Genomic DNA, 17,441 nt, shown 5'->3' with positions numbered 1-17,441 from the left:
TTGAATCAACCCTTGTTCCAACATGGATTTAATTTGGGTTTCAATCTCTTGTTTTTGAAATTGTGGGTATCTATAAGGGCGGACATTCACTGGATTTGAGCCATTAGTGAGGGTAATTTGATGATCAGTGGGACGGGGTGGAGGAAGGGTTGTGGGTGTGTCGAATAAATGTTTGTATTTGTCAAGAAGGAGGGAAATATATGGATTAGGGTCCAGTTGGGTGGTTTGTTCAGTGTTGTGGGGATACATGTTAATGTGGTAACAAGAATCCAAGGAGTTTGTAGCGACAAGTCGTCTGAGTTGGTGCAGGGATGATTCAGCAAGGCTGGGTTTGGGTTCCCCTTTGAGCTGCACTAGGTTTCCTTCCTTCATAAAATGCATAGTGAGGTTCTCATAATCAGTAAGAACCGGTCCCAGTGTTTTCAACCATTGAACACCCAGGACTAAATCTGCCCCACTCAAAGGCAAAACAAACATATCCACTGCAAACTGGAGTGTACCCAGTGTTAAAGCCACTTGGTGACACATAGATTCACACTTAAGTTCCTCACCATTGCCAACTAACACTTGAAAAGCTTGAGATCTTTCTAGTGGTAGCCCCAGTTGTTTCGCAACCCTATCTTGAATGAAATTATGTGTACTCCCACTGTCAATCAGAACAATAACCGGGTTTTGTTTAATGTGGGCTTGCACGCGTAGTGTTTGTGGGATGGTGTGGCCCAATAAAGCGTGTAAACTGATTTGGGCTGGGTTTGATTCGGGTTCTGGGTCGGGTAGAGTTTCTGAAGTGGTTGCAGAGTCAAAAAGGGCAAGTGTTAATGGGTCATCGGTGTCTGGTATAAGGTCGGGTTCGGCGATAAGGATGTGAAAACTGCGTTTGCAACGGTGACCCGGAGCGTATTTGTCGTCGCATTTATAGCACAATCCTTTTTCGCTGCGGGCTTGTAATTCTTGTGGTGTTAGGCGCTTGATTGGGGTGGCTGTTTTTTGTGGTGTATTTGGTTGTGTTGGTGAGTTTTGGAAAGGACGAAAAGGGGAACGATTTTGTGGAGTGTTGTTAGGGGCAGAGATTGATAGGGTTGGTGGTTTGCGTTGGATAGCAGATGAGCGGTTTGTTATCTTATCTTCTTGTAACTTTGCTAGACTTATAGCTTGAGTTAAAGAGAAAGGTTGGAAAGCCTGTACCTCACGACGGATTTCGGGTTTCAAGCCAGAAACGAAGCAACTGAGGTAAAAAGGAGATGGTAATCCCACAATTCGGTTTGCTAAAGCTTCAAACTCGGTTTGATATTCTTTGACAGATCCTGTTTGACAGAGCTTAAAGAGAGCCCCTCTTGGGTCTTCATATTGAGAAGGTGCAAAACGCATTTCCAGAGCTTGTACGAACGTCGACCAAGATAAGATCTGACTGTTGGAGTGCATCCATTGATACCATGTGAGAGCTTCTCCTTCCATATAGAAGGACGCCATACGGATGCGTTGGTCCTCTGGGGTTCGGTGGAATTCAAAAAATTGAGTGATTTTGAAAATCCATCCTAATGGGTCAGATTCATCAAACCGAGGAATGTCCAGTTTGATTGTGGTGTGTGAGGTTGGTGAGGGGCCTGGGTCGTGGTTTGTGTATCCAGGTGGGGGAAGACGAGTTCGCATTTGGTTAAGTTCAGTAGTAAGGTGATCTATGTTCTGCTGGAAATTTTGTTGGTTCTGGAGAATTTGTTGAAGGATTTCAGCCATGTTTGGAGGTTCTGAGCTCATAGCGACGAGAGCACCAATTGAAAGGGTTAACAAAGCAAAGGGGAAAAGCAATGAAATAAATAGCAGGAATAAAATTCTCCTTCGAGGGGAGCACCTCCTAAACAATGAAAAAGATAAATGATTCTTTTGATTATTCAGTCACTGTTTATTACATTCCATACATATAGGGAAAAATACGGGTACTCAATACAGAAATGATTGGTACTATGACAGCTGTTGACAGTGACTCATATTGATCTTATCCTCTCAGTCTGAAGAGGTGTTATCTTCACTTAGTGGGCCTTGGTACTTCATAATCATTCATCCATTTGGGCCTCAGCTTGTTTCTCTTTGCACGCCCCTTAGGAATAGTCTCCTCCTGAATCTCATCTTCCTCATTGCTTTGAGTTCCACTCATATCTCCTAAGTTCATAACACCATCCCAACAATTTTTACATGTAGGATTGTAAGACTTGATTTAAGCACACCATACAATAGTAAATGCGGGTACTAAGTTCATAGTAACCTGTTTTGAAATTTGAAGAAATAAAAATGAAGAGATTTTCCAAATCATGAAGAAGGACACTTGGAATTATGTCAGTAATATAATCTCTTATCATGCTACTATGGTTCACGTTCTTTGTACCACTAGTAAGGATCATTATGGGTGCAAATACTTCCCAATTAAATACACTTGCTGAGTGCGTACAAGTACCAAGTACACGTATTGTACTCATCGTACATACTGAGCCATACCCAATTTTATTTGGTTGATTCATGGTGGTTATACAGCCAAAATATACGGACATCAACATCATCAACTAAATATGCTATAGATCGGAGATTATCTGTCAATTTGAACCGAACAAAGACCGCAACAAGAAGAAAAAAAAACAAAACAATGATGCACTAAGACGCCGAAATAACTTAAGACAGCTAAATATATGTGAAAATCACTTATTTAAGAAAAGGGAAGAGAAAACTATCTAAATGGATGATTTCAGGTCAAAAATTGACCATGAACCCACCCCTTCTTTGGTTGATGATTGACCCTGGACTACCCCTCCATTGGAGGATGAAGAAGAGGAAGAAAAAAAAAATAGGGTAGTTACTTTTTAATGCTCCACCAAAAACAGTAGAAGAGGACAAAAATAGGGTAGTTTGTAAGTTGCTTAACATATAAATCCATTTTCAAGTTATTCCAAATGCAAATAATACCACAATGAAATACGGGTTAATATTCCACCAAACAAGAATACAAATATTGAAGTTACTATCAACAAAGATGAGTTGAATGTGAATACTTCTCTTCTTCAAAAAGCAGACCTTTCCCATTGTGATCCCTATCATAATTGTCCTAAATAAACTTGGATTTTATAGACACGCCTTTGAAGTTTTCTGTGGCCGTGCTATTGTAACATGTTGCAGTTTATATCCTCAGATGCTAAGCAAGATATCTTGATTCATGCCGGTCAACGAGTAGCAACAACTTGTAATTTGCCATGATATTGAAGATACCTTATACTAATCAGTTTTGGAAGGAGAAACACAGAAGATATGAAGCCTTATGACGAACCTGAAACAAAATTATAGATGTATGTCAAATCACAGTGTTACCAAATACCTGTTTATAATAAGAAAAATGTTCCACTCACCTGTGATGCATAAGATCGTAGGTCAGTTCCTGAAATTAAGGTAGAACAATGACTAACAAAAGTACGGAACATCTCATAGATTACTGGATTGTCTTCAACAAATGACTCGTTGGACAAAACCCAATTCGCTGCCAAAACTAAGTGAATGTACACTTTAAAGAAATCACAGCTTTTGTCTTTAAATTTAATTGCATTAAGTGATTTGAGGATCTCTACTCCACTATTGGCCTGCGGAAAAATCATATCAATGTCACTTATATGAAAGCAATTCTCTGTCACATCACAAAGACACTACTGCAAGTGAATTTGGTGTGTTCATTGCTAACTTAATTGAAATAATTTTGTCATCAGGAGTCAAGTCTAACAGTTAGTCACTTGCACATTTTACAACATATATTTTAGATGTAACGTACACCATATGTTAAATTGAACCTGTGAATGACCCTGCAACAAATAAACAAAGGATGCATTGTATTATTATCCATTAAGAATATATCAATAGATAGGGCACTCAAACACTATGTGCTTGAATCCTATGGTTGATATTAATTTAAGGGCTTATTAGAAATATAACTTGATACAAAAGTTTCAGCACCAGATATAATTTGGTGCTAGTTGTTAATAAAAAGAATTGAATGAGTGTAAACAGTGCTAATAACATTCCACATAAAGGTTACAGAAATTCAGCAGAAAAACAACCCCTTTTAAAATCAGTAAGTAACAGCTTCATTAAATACAGAGATGAATTGTAATAAAGTACTTTTCAAACATTATGCACAAAATGCGAGAAAGGAATTTCCGTGCTAAATTTTAGTCAATAAAAATATGAAAATTGAGTTTTGGTGCTAAATACTGAAATTTTATCACATGCATGCAAAGTATGCAAACAAACAACTGCTTCCATCACAGACCAGGTCCTACACTTAACTTTTTAAATGCACAACCATAAATATACTTGATGGGAGGGGCAAGTAACATACTCCGTCAAAGAAAGAAAGCAGGATTTGATAGGCAATAAAACTCCTAAGTTGCTTACAACGAGAATTAACTTTTAACACACATTCAACAATCTGAATGCAGTTCAAGTCTTCCAAGACACTGCACATCCAAGACAGAAAGAATAAGAGAAATGAAGCAAAGATAGCTAATAGCAAGAACGATCAATAGAAGTAATAACCTGCAAGCGATGAATTTCGCTATGTTCTCACAACTTGAGCCCCATTCTTGGTCAGTAAAGTAATCAACAACTGCTTGCAAGCAGTCATTGAAAACGGCCAACAACCCCTCAAGCTGACGATCTAGCAATAGACATATAATAATTTGAGCTAGCTCTTCAGCTTCTACAGTAGAAAAGATAGCTTTTTTACTCCTGTGATTAGAATCGAGGTATAAGTTACCAATATCATACATTCAACATGCTGCACTTGAACTATCAACGAGTAATCTAAGTGATGCAACTTTATAACTAACAAAAGATAAACATGACATAAAAATCCATTGGGTTGTATTTGGAGTAGACTTGTTGCCGTTGCTTTTACCTTATCTGAGAACAAGAAGTGACAAATCTGATCCAGGCTCTAATATATTGGGTTGGAACTCTACTGTTAGAATCTAAAGACAACAACATATATTGTTCTTAGCGAGATGGTAATAGATATGGCAAGATATTAGCATTCCAATTTAAAAATCACGTGAACATCTCTAAATAGAGTGCAATTGAAAAAGAAATAAGATATTCTTGAAATGGAATGCTCTAGTGTGCCGAAACATAACGTATTCAAATCTCTTATGGAAAGATACCTGAACTTTCTTGCTCAACACTAGATGAAAATTTAAAGAGAAACCCGTATGTGTCAAGAGCACTTCTCAAATCTGAGTACTCGGGAAACCAATCAATTTTGACTGAAGATTTATCAACCTCGTAAAGAATGACCATTGGTGGTTACAATTTAATATATTGGAGAATAAAGGCATTGAGAAAACATGTGATGTCGTCATTTCAATTGACGGTACAATTAAATATATCAATGGATGAGGAATCCGAAGGATTGTTTTTAAGGTAAGGGAGGTGGTGCTTCAGTGTCCGAAGCGTTCTTTCTTTCGCGGTACTGTTGTTTGCTGCTGTCGTGTGAGATGGACTGTTTGGACCAGCTGGGGTAGCAACGGTTTTGCATTCCTGCTGGTTGCTGCGGGAGTGTGTTGGTTTTGGAGGTTCAGTTTGGGCTGGGAGTGGTATGGCACTGGTTCTGCTGTTCTGTGTAACAGGGTGCTGCTGCTTCCTTGCGTGTCAGGGCAATCTTTTGGTTTTTCTGCTATCTGGTTTTTTGGTGGGAAGGGGGCTGTCAGTTATATTGCAACTATGTGCATCTTGTACTAATAAATTTGGTAGGAAGGGGGCTGTTAGTTTTCCTTTCTGCCTTAAAAATTTACTGCTACAAAAGAAAAAAAAGTTTACCTCTTTACTAGAAGAGAGAATTCCAGACCAAAAGTCGCTGGAAGAGATACGGAGATCTTCGTTTGATGAATATAACACTGAAATAACAAAGAAAAACAAATGCATGACAATCATCCTTATAGATAAGACATTATAAACATGAAAGAAACCATGCTTTCACTTACTTGTGTTGAAGGCCCATTTGGCTACATGTTTTTCAACATGGCCGGATTGGAAAGCTAGTTTTGTAAGCCAACCATTGAGTAGTAACACTTCAAGAAAGCTATCTCCTGAAAGAACACACAAGCTCTCGTAAAATTGTTTGGTAGAGCCTATAGAAACAACATTTGACATGTCCTTAAGATCTTCAGGATAGCTTGTGAAAACAGTTTATAGCTTATATGAAAACAATTTGACTTATAGGACAAGCATTTATCATATAACAACTCTTATATGATAAATGCTTGTCCTATAAGTGCTTAATTAAACTGTTTATCTAAACTCAGCCTAAATATTGCTTAATTTAGTGAACTATTTTGCAATACTAAGAATAAATGGTTCATTCACTTTATGAATTGAAAACACACAAAAATGATTTAACAAAAAAAATAAATAAATCCTAGCAACCTTTGTCTGCAGCCAACTCCACTACAGAATTTAGTCTGTTGTTCAAAGAAGATTGTATAAAGTTAGAATTTCTGAGGTCAGGGAAGAACAGAGGGGGAAATGGCTTCTGCAGCACACAAAATGAAAACATTACTAATCTCAAGTAAGAGATAAAAACATTAGATTTATTATAATGACCTTTTCACCAAAAACTTCTACCCCCCAAACTGGAATTTCATCTTCTTCTCCAAAGGCTTTCAACTGGATAAAAATGCAAAAGCAATCAGTAACGTATTATGCCTGATTGTAATGTAAGAACAGGTAAAAAGAAAGTAAATATTGTGCCTGATTGTAACATTTCTCAACTATCGTAGTCAACACAGCTTCCTTACGATCTTCATCTTCATCATCGTCTTTCTTCTCTTCCTTTGCCTTTGCCTTTGCCTTAGCCTTATTCTTTGCCTGCTTATTCTTCTTCTCTTTGTAATGATCATTAAGAAGATCATCCAACCCAATAGCTTCCTTCCTGGTTTACATAAATTTTAACTACTAGTTACAACCTATGAAGAACCGACGTACACAAACACGATACAAAACACTAACATATATGAAACACTTTAAATCTGAAATGTTTGTACTCATTGTTTTAGCGTTTTTTTTTTTTTTTTTTTGGTACAAAGCTCATTGTTTTAGTTAATTATTTAAATTCAATGAAGGAAAACTCATCTTAAAAACTTAGATTTGGCATAATAGTTGCAATTTTAGGAAACTATAATATAAATTTTAAATATTTGTTAGAACTTATGAAGCAATGACATTGACATGTCAAACACCAGACACACATTCAATTCGAAATGTCAGAGCTACATTGGTTAGAACTCATTTTTTTTTAAATAAATGAAAGGAAATACATGTAACAAAGAACAAAGATTTTGCATAAATGTTGTAATTTTGCGAAACTAAATTATAAAACACTACAGTTAAAAAAGAGTGGAAAATTGTAAAAATTGAAACTTGAAAAGGTTGGGGCAGAAATACCTCTTTTTGTTGATTGGAAGGGATTTGAGAAGGTCGTCTTCTACCTCAAAGTCTAACGGGTCGTCCATCTGTGAGAAGAAAGCACCACTGCTTCTATGGTTAAATTGCCAAAACACTTGGTGGAGAGCCGTATTTATAAATAAGTGAAACAAAAAGGCTTCCGAAAAACAAAAAAGTGAAACAAGAAATTAATAAGCAGAGTTTTCAATCAACTGATTAATTGGCTTAGGAGCACCAATCCACAATATCAGAATTCTGATATATAGATGTCATGCAGCGAATTCAATTGTACACATATGAAAGAAATGTAATTCATGTGTACATTAATTGAACAATTCAAACACTCACAACTTTAATGACACATTCAAAATAAATGAATAAAATTAGAGTCAATCACCATAACATAATCAAATCTCCAACATCAAACTAAGCAAAACATAGCAATTACATTAAAAGAGCAAGAGTATATGCCCCGCGCGCGCGCACACACACATTATGAAGACAACGTTAACTACTTTGACAATTAAAACTTAAAGGACTAGGAAAAACATGCCTATAAGCTTCCATTTCTTGTTGTCAAGTCGAACAATACCAACCATATTCATCAACTTTTCAACATTCATTTGTGTAAAAGTGAAAAGGAAAAACAATAAGTTTCAACATAATAAGAAGCAAAAGAATCCTTGTGAAAACAGTATAAACAGGTTCTATTAGATAATCAATAGGCAGGATGCATTCCAAATCACTAAATGAATATTTTTTTTTTAATAAAAAGTTACTATCAGAAGCATAGAATTTACAGCGCAGAGATATGATATATACAAAATGGCATTGACTATCAGATAAAAATGGCAGGTTATACATTCAAACCTGAAGACCTCAAATTCTCGATTCAACAAGCATTCAATAAAAAAGTTGAGGTGGGAGGTTATACATTCAAACCTGCACACGATCACAGTAGTGATATAAATGTTAATTCAAAAAGACATAAACTAATTTACATATTCTTAAATGTGGGATGTGATGGAACAATCAAAAGGGGTCATATGAAATAATCTCATCCAAACCAAAATGATTGAGGTCTACTTATTATCATTTTCGTGTTGTCAAAGTCTTGATTCAATAATCACATCCAAGCCCAAACTATAGCTGTTTAAATTATTTTCATTCAAAGTCATTTTTAGAAAATCACCTCAAGATTTTATTATCAGTAAGAACTGCTTTTTATTAATTCCAGTTCCATTTTATTATAATTAGAACCTAATTTGAGAGACTCACCTCAATTAGAAGAAATCCCTCAAGATTTTGATGAAGTGTGTGGGTTCACCAAGCTCCAGATGAAGGAAAAACAAAAACAATTGAGAAAACGAGAGAGGAACAATTGAACAAAAAAACAAGATGAAGGGAAAACGATTGAGACAAAGCAAAAACCCCTTCTAACCAAATGAGATGAAGGGAAACCTTGATGTGTGTTTTCTAGTTTATGTTTGTTTTAATTTTCTTATTTATTTAAAATTTTTTTTTTTTAAGGGAAATCTATCATGTGCAAATTTGCATATGCTAAGAAGTTTAAAATAATAACTTTATTTTGGAACTTGTTCATTTTATATATGTAGCTTTTTAATAAATTATAGGTTATGCTAACAACTGCCCTAAGAGCACTTGGTAAGGATTCAAAAATAGAAATTATTGTTAAATTTTATGTAGAAAAAGTAACTTTTTGTTATTTCAATGTCTTGAATGCACAATTTCTAAAGTAAAATTTCCACTTTAAGCTTCCCTAAGGGCACTTGTTAGTATTTCCTACAAATTATTGTTGTTTCTCGATAAAAAGTTACTACAAGGGTACCGACGAAAATAAAGGGATACTGACGAATTTTTTAATCTTTTTTTTTGTGGTGGCCGGGGTTTGAACCCCGGACCTTGCATATATTATCTAAGCTCACGAGTACACGGATTTTTTAATCTGATAGAACATTACTGGCAAATTAAAATCTGTCAGAAATTCAGTGTCATGTGCATCATCATTATTGGCACAATGATTGGCCATTAACAATACTATCCGTCAGTAATGTGATTTTTTGGATTACTGAGGGTATATTTTGTTAGTAATGTAATTGAGGGTTATTTTTGTATTTTTGAGGGTCTAAACCTATCAGTAACCGTCAGTAATGTAATTTTTTGGATTACTAAGGGTATATTTTGTTAGTAATGTAATTGAGGGTTATTTTTGTATTATTGAGGGTCTAAACCTACCAGTAACTAGGAGAATTCTTGTAGTGTCGTACTACTCTTGTAAGGCACTGCACAAAAATAAAGAGATTTTCCAAAACAGCCTTGCTATACAGTGCGAAATATATGCGCACGACTGCACACGATAAAAGGTTGGTAGGATTTTTACATTTTTAAAATAAATAAAATTAAAACACAGTCTAAATCCAATGGTTATTGTATAAAATCCTATGGCTGCAGTGGATTCGTTGCTTTTCGTCGACCAACTATCGTACCATTAAGCTTTTTCCTTATATTTATGTTATTTTCTTATATATATTCTTCAAATAAATAATAAACTATATTTTCGGAGGGAGATCATGAATAGTACTCGTCCCTCCATCTCAAATATAGGTAAAAAAAAGTCAAACAAGTTAGATGCATTTGATTCAAATTTTAACCTAATACATCAATTTTGTTTAGTTTTTTAACCTTATATTTTCGACTGTCCATTTAGATTTGCAAAAGTAAGAGCTTGTTCTAATTTTGTTGGAACATTTATGATAGAATATATGGTGGTATATATATGGTGGTATCAATGAATTCTCCCACTTTTCTATGTACAAAGTCTAGGTCAATTCTACTTCTCTAAGTTCCATTTTCAGTTGAGATAGTTATACTTAGTATAAAAGATGAGACTAATATAAAATAGAGGAAACAATAAGATTAACACCATATTGAACAAACTATTTATCCCAACTAACAAACTTTAAGCTAACATAGAAAACCAAATGTTTAGTTTACTATAGTTTTCTTTTTCTTTTTGGTAAAATTAATTATATTAATTTTTTGTGGGAGAATAATTATACACTTAATTTATTATAGTTCATATAATTGGATATTTGTTGTTGTTGAAAGAAGTCCATATAATTGGAATTGAAAACCTCTCCTAGGCGTGACTAATAATTGAACCCACTCTTATGTAAAAATATGGAGGTGGACCGAATAAGTCACTGAATAGCAAAAAAGCCTCCTCATGATTCTTCATGTGTCCAAATTAAGTGACTGATTTACTTGAGTTAGCAAGAATGGTAATATTTGAATATATTTACGCAAAAGTCAGTTGAGTAATAAATTTTAATAATGTAAAAATTATGTTTAGACACAAGTGCTACAAATCTAGATTCAAATTAGAATTAGCTCGGAAGAGAAAAAACAATTTTGCTCAAAAACAACCAAACATTTTTTGAATAATGAAAATGCTTGAATATATATAGTCCACAGTACTCTTTACGTTGGACATATCCAAAATTTTAAAATCATACATCTCTATATTACTTTATTTCTTATATCTCGAGTATACTACGAAAAATATAGATCTCGAGAATATACTACGAAAAATATAGATAATTGATAGAAATTAAAGACTAAAAAATATTTTAACTGTATTGCATATATTTCTTCAAAAAAAAAAACTGTATTGCATATATATAATGCTTGAAACATAAAAATTAGAATAACCAAATATTTTGTATCTTTAATAGTGATTAGTAATTCAATTTCCCCTTACTTAATTGGATAAATTCAACAAATAAAAACCCAGTATTAAGTTTGTTTTAAGAATCCTAAAAGGGTAACTATACTTTCTAATTCAATTCACATCTCACATTAATTTTTTAAATAAAACAACTCAGATGGTAAATGAATGCATGTACATCATTTGATACTTTGTGTCGGGGAGTTTCGGCTTCTCATCACTTAATGTGTGCAAGTTTTGTTGCTATGGTCATTAACATAAAAAACGAAAAATTATCAATTTAAACACTACTATTGGCAAGAAGAAAAAAACCTAAATTAATCTGACTAAGTACCGAAGTAAAGATTAATCATGATCAGAGAGCTAAACTTGTACAAATAATCAACAAACTCAGTATGTTTTAGTTTAGCTTCTATCCACAACAAAGGTGTGTTCAGGTCCCTCCCACCGTGGAAAACAAGATACTCCAAACAGATACTCCATTGAGAAGCCAAAAATCCAAACCTTATTGAATTTCCTACCCAATTTTTTTTATTGAGGACGAACTAACTTAACCTTAGAGGAAACCCACAAAAATTGGGTGGTCAATACAAGAATGGACAGCCTACGATACCATAAGGGTAAACCCCAAAGCCAAATCCCATTTCTTTCATCTTCTCACCATTCTTCTCTCTTCGCAAAATTGCAACTAATTTGAATACTTAAGCGAAAAAAAGAAAATAAAAAAAGAAAATTATGACATCAAGTTTGAATACTTAAACATTACAACCCAAAATAATTTGCAACTAAAAGAGTACTTAAATTTCATTGCAAATTATTTTAGGTTGTAATGTTTAAGTATTCAAATTATTTTGCGATTTTGCGAAGAGAGAAGAATGGTGAGAATATGAAAGAAATGGGGCCAAAATGACTAACCCTAGTTTACCATTTGAACCAAGTCACGTGACTGACTTTCTATTTTCCTTTTTATTTTTTATTTTTTTGTTTAATAAAGCCAGCATGGAAATAACATTTAAAAAAATTAAAAATAACACGTGGCACTTCACTTAAGTGATGTGGGTGCCACGTCTGCGTTGAATGAGTCAAAATTGGTCTAGGGAACCAAAATTGCAAAAGGGGCAGTACTTAGGGAGTTGTGTTGTACACCCTCCGGTCACAAATATAAGCAAAAATTCACTTTTAAGGTTCATTCAATAAATGATGTATGTGGACTATTAATAGTCCACATACATCATTTATTGAATGAACCTTAAAAGTGAATTTTTGCTTATATTTGTGACCAGATGGTGTAATTTATTTTGTCAGAGGGTCAAAACTGTTATTAAACTTTATTTATTTGGCCTTCAATACACTGCATGTTTTCTTAAAACAAAATTACATGATTAAGGACGTCTCATTATTACATAGTTGCTGATTGGAAAATTTATGGCTAGTGTCTTTCAATGACTTTGTTTCTTCGTTTTCCTCTATTTCACCATGAGGCTCTTCTTTTTGCTTGAGTTTTCAAATTTCTTCCATGGGTACAACATCCGAAACATATTCTTTCCAAAACCAATGAGAATTCCACACTTTACTAATTTCTTCCATGGGGATTTTGTTTGTCTCCGGAAGAAACAAGGCAATAAAAATGGTCATGATGAGCACAAAGCCAGCAAAGAAGAAAAAAAGTCCGAACTTCAAGTGGTGAAGCATAGGATGGAAAAGTTGAGAAATTGCAAGGGTGAACAACATGTTCACAGCAACATTGGTAGCTTGACCTGCAGAACGAACCTCAAGAGAACATATTTCACTAGGCGCCAACCATCCCAACGGACCCCAAGACCATGCAAACGCCGCTACATACATACATATAAAGAATAAGAGAAAACCGGCTTCATTTTTTGTAAACGAGCCTTCATTGTTTACTCCAAGCTTGATAGCAATCATGCTTCCAATAACAATCTACAGTCGATGATTATAACATTTATATGAGTCATGTTTGAAAAACGATTTCACTTCAATGAAATATGTATAATTATTTTAAATGTAAAGAATTAATTATTATTATTATTATTATTATTATTATTATTATTATTATTATTATTATTATTATTATTATTATTATTATTATTATTATTATTATTATTATTATTATTATTAGTTAAGTTGCAATTTTTACCTGGTAAATAAACATTTGTACACCACCTTGAAGGAACAAAAACCTTCTTCCAAATTTGTCCACGGTGACAATGGAAATAAACGTAGCAACAACGCTAACACCTCCAATAATTACCGCAGACATGAGTGAAGCATCGTTTCCAAAGCCCAAAGTTTTAAATAGAATGGGAGCATAAAATATGATAACATTGATGCCAGTGAGTTGTTGGAAAAATGGAATGAGGTAGACAAAAGTGAATTGAGGTTTATATCTTGGTTTTGTAATATTAATCCATTGATCCTTTACCTTTAGGGTTTCCTCGCTAGCATCAATTAGATCTTGGAATTCCTCATCAACATTATCAACTCCACGAATCTTTTGCAACATTTTCTTAGCTTCTTCATTTTTGCCCCTTTCAATCATAGAGCTTGGTGTGTCACATAAAAAATGACATCCTATACAAAACATTAATGCAGGGATGGCTACAATACCCAAAGAAATTCTCCACCCAATGTCAAGATTGGTAGTCCAATAGTTGATAAGGTTTGCACCTAGAACGCCGATTGTGATCATCATTTGGAAGGTCATGTTAAGTGCACCTCTGATCTTTGCAGGAGCCATTTCAGACAAATACATTGGAACAGACTATTCAGAAGAAAGAAAGAAAAAAAAATATATGCATTTAGTCTTGCAATATTCTTGACATTTTATACATAAAAAAATGAAAGCATAAGAATAATACTTTTTCATACTTGATTACAATATCCGACACCCATGCCAAGCAAAGCGCGGCCGACGAAAAGCATATCAATGTTGACAGCAAAACCACAAAGCAACGAACCAACAAGGAAAAGAAAGCCACCTATATCCATTGAAGCCTTGCGTCCGAACATTCTTGTATTTGTGGAAGCATGGAAAGCAGACATTATTGCTGGAAAATAGAAGGGTAGTGTGAACAAGATAAAGAACAAAAACTCATGGTCATATTCAAAATATTGGCTCTCACTATGGAAGAATTTGACCTGGAATGGTTCCATGGAAGCCACGCCTTCGGTAACACCGAGTTCATAACCGAAAAGTAGTCCTCCCATGGCCGCCACCAAACATGTGACCAACATGAACCATGTGACCTTCCCTTCATATTGCCTTCTATTTGTTGAAGCAGCTAAAACTCTATCAACCATCGTTCAAATTCTTGTATCTTAAGGTTTAGGTATGTCTATGATGTACACATATGCTCAATTTTCTTTCTCTATATATCATATGTAAAAAACTATATGTCCATTTTATAACGTCAACAATTGCCAATAACATAAAAGGAAGTCATTACCAAATATGCAATTCCATTAACAATACATGTTAATTTAGTATTTTTAATTATCTGTATCCTTGTAACTTAGTTAGGAGCATTGGTTCGCTAGATTTGGAGTCAATACACTATTATAAGGATATTTTGTTAAGAGCTAATTCTTGGATTATCAAACTTAAGGACATGATAAACAACTTTAAATAAATCACTAATGGTACACTCCATTAATCTATTTATAGTACACAATATATTCATTTTAAAATAAAGTGAGTACAAACATATAATCGAGGCAGTAAAAGCAAACTAAAAGAAATAGATCCAGTCAAAGAAAACAGTTTAAGTAAATAGACAAAAAAAAAACGATGTATCAAAATTGGACAAAGCAGCTCTTTGAGGCGCATAGGTTTTTGCTTGGTCATGCACCATATGCACTCTACGCTTATATTTTGACAAAAATGTGCTCTATCTATTTTATAATCTTTTATGGCCATTAATGCATATTCATATGTTGTTGAAATTAAGGAGAGTAATGAAAATGACATACAAGAAGAAAAATGATATTTATACAACTATTTTATAATATCGTTTGCAACAATTTTTTTATATACTCATATCGTGATCTTACTCTCACTATTCCTCTTTTTTCTCAATTGTTTTTGTCAAAAAAGGGAAGAAATAATTTTCTCAAAAGTTGTTAAAAAAATGGTTGTTGCCAAATGCCAACTGAGATTATATTTAAGTCCACTAGTAGTTAAGCACAAATCTCAAACACAAATTCTGAAAAGCCTTCCATTTCATAATTGACTCCTCAAACATCATAACTTACTTACCTTAGACACTTATCGACCCAAACAAGTTGTAGAGTCTTATATTTCCTCTAGTTTGCTTTGAAAATGATCATTAAAAATGATTTGATATTTTTTTTTTGAGGGAAAAATGATTTGATATTTTGATTGTTTAAAAACTTATGTTTTGTTTGTAAATATTTAAGATAAAGTTATGATATTATTCTCAAACTCTACTCCTTCCAAACCAGTAATTCTAATATGTCTTTTCCGCCGCAAGTAATTTTAGATAAAATATAAATAAAACAAGTTTCACACTAAATCAGATTCTTCCATCAAACTATTTATTACACGTTAAAGGGAGGGGTGGGGGTTCTTAAAATGATACTGGGATTGGGTGGAGCCCGGTTTGATGTAAGGGTACAAGTGATTTTGTAAAATTGAGTTTGAGGTGACATGATTTATGTTTTGATATTTTTTTTTTAAAACAAAAAAAAATTATGCAAATTTAGGTGTAAAATTTCCAATCTAACACAAACTCTTTTTTACTCAACAGCTCAAATATATTTGCCAACTAAATGGGGTGATCTAAAATTAAATCGTCCATGTGCTTTTCAAAAATCATTATGAACAATTCATTGATTTTCAAAAATTTCATCTAAGAAATATGACTAGTTTAATGCTGGAAAAGAAGTAAAAAAAAACGATTAGTAATAACTTTTTTCAAAACTAACTAACCCTCATATGAGCTAGCAAAACACGAGAAAATATATATGCAGTATTTACCAGGATGCATTATAATTTAAGAAATTAAGGAGAGTAGTGTGTATGTGGCTATGTAATTTTTATTGTCAAATATGTATCCTGATTCCTTTTGTCACCTATCATATTCGTTCATGCTATATTTGTGTGTGGGGAAATAAAGTGTTAGAGAAAGTGACTATGATGAAATAATGGTTGCTAAGGCTTTCATAAATATTTTGATAAAGATTTCTAATGTTTGTGCAATATTCATTAATTTGCTCATTTTTTCTTTGGACCAAATTTTTTACAAGATACGTTATTCAACCCGTGCGAAGCACGGGTTTGTAACTAGTTTCTCTTTCAAATTTATCCCATTGTTTATTATGTACATGCATTTCCAGAACCAGATTGAATTAAAGTTGACGTTTTTTTTTCCTTTTCAAAAGTTTTCTATCTCTTTTTAAAATAAAATGACTTATTCCAGTATGTCGATCTTATCTAAAGATGTGATCCTTTACACTCTTATTTTTCCAGATTCATAGACCAATATGGAGAAAATAAAATATTCTTTCCTCTCTTTAAATGCTCCAAATATACAGAAATAAGCTCAGGAAAAAAAAAAAGAATAAAACTTCAAAGTTTATTCCACAAAAATCATGTTTCAATTGTTAATATGGATGCATGAAGATTAGAATCTCATTTTATCAGAAAAACCTTTCGACTCAATTGTGGAAGGAAAGCACTGGGGGTGTAAGGTAAGCAAGCATGTCATTTTAATGTTAATATAAAGGACAGACATTGAAGAATTAATGAAATGGATGACTTACAAAAATAATTACAGTCCTAAACGTAAGTTTACTTGTAAAATTTGAAATAAGATTTGATGCGGCGAGCTTTTTAACGAAATCAAGTAGTTATCACATTAATAATCGTCTGATCTTAATCGAACAACTCAATAAAAAAAGAGTTTATGTTTTATTTATAATTATGATCTTAAATGATTGGACGTCTGAGGATGCGTGACTGCGTGAATGCGGCAAATTATCGATTGCAGTCAATCACGATCCGTAAAGTTCATTATTTTCATAGGAGTTCAACGGTATAGTAACAAGCATTGCAATTGTTATGGTTAAATTTGGTATGGTTGAAGTTGTCATTTGTGTACAAAAGGTATCGAAAAGAATCTACACCCTTCAGTCACAAATATAAGCAAAAATTCATATTTTAAATTCATTCAATAAATGATGTATG

General features: G+C 33.5%; 2 protein-coding genes across 7 annotated transcripts; both read right to left on the bottom strand.

Moving 5' to 3' along the window:
- Positions 1-2,891: 2,891 nt before the first annotated feature.
- On the bottom strand, positions 2,892-8,918 carry LOC146925470 (uncharacterized). Of its 6 annotated transcripts, none has more exons than XM_085710393.1 (14): positions 8,746-8,918; positions 8,330-8,409; positions 7,468-7,554; positions 6,775-6,955; positions 6,628-6,690; positions 6,451-6,556; positions 6,009-6,113; positions 5,845-5,921; positions 5,190-5,307; positions 4,928-5,000; positions 4,567-4,758; positions 4,370-4,487; positions 3,390-3,617; positions 2,892-3,310 (listed from the first exon to the last, which is right to left on the bottom strand). In XM_085710393.1, exons 3-14 carry the CDS (start codon positions 7,533-7,535, stop codon positions 3,263-3,265), a joined length of 1,377 nt encoding a protein of 458 aa, XP_085566519.1. In that variant the 5' UTR covers positions 7,536-7,554; positions 8,330-8,409; positions 8,746-8,918; the 3' UTR covers positions 2,892-3,262. The 6 variants fall into 6 exon arrangements, with proteins under 6 accessions (XP_085566519.1, XP_085566517.1, XP_085566518.1 ...); XM_085710391.1 differs by having other exon boundaries at positions 7,468-7,535; XM_085710392.1 differs by having other exon boundaries at positions 8,338-8,409.
- Positions 8,919-12,640: 3,722 nt separating this feature from the next.
- LOC146925469 (sugar transport protein 10-like) lies at positions 12,641-14,536 on the bottom strand. The gene is made up of 3 exons (XM_085711022.1): positions 14,105-14,536; positions 13,374-13,997; positions 12,641-13,156 (listed from the first exon to the last, which is right to left on the bottom strand). The coding sequence occupies exons 1-3, from the start codon at positions 14,534-14,536 to the stop codon at positions 12,719-12,721; spliced, it is 1,494 nt and encodes a 497-aa protein (XP_085567148.1). The 3' UTR covers positions 12,641-12,718.
- Between the last annotated feature and the right edge of the window lie 2,905 nt (positions 14,537-17,441).

Source organism: Medicago sativa, chromosome 5 (assembly GCF_051527215.1).
Source record: "Medicago sativa cultivar Bolivia chromosome 5, Bolivia_mono, whole genome shotgun sequence".
NCBI lineage: Eukaryota > Viridiplantae > Streptophyta > Magnoliopsida > Fabales > Fabaceae > Medicago > Medicago sativa.
Note: the sequence above shows the minus strand (reverse complement) of the source record. Positions and strands in the feature narration are given on the sequence as shown.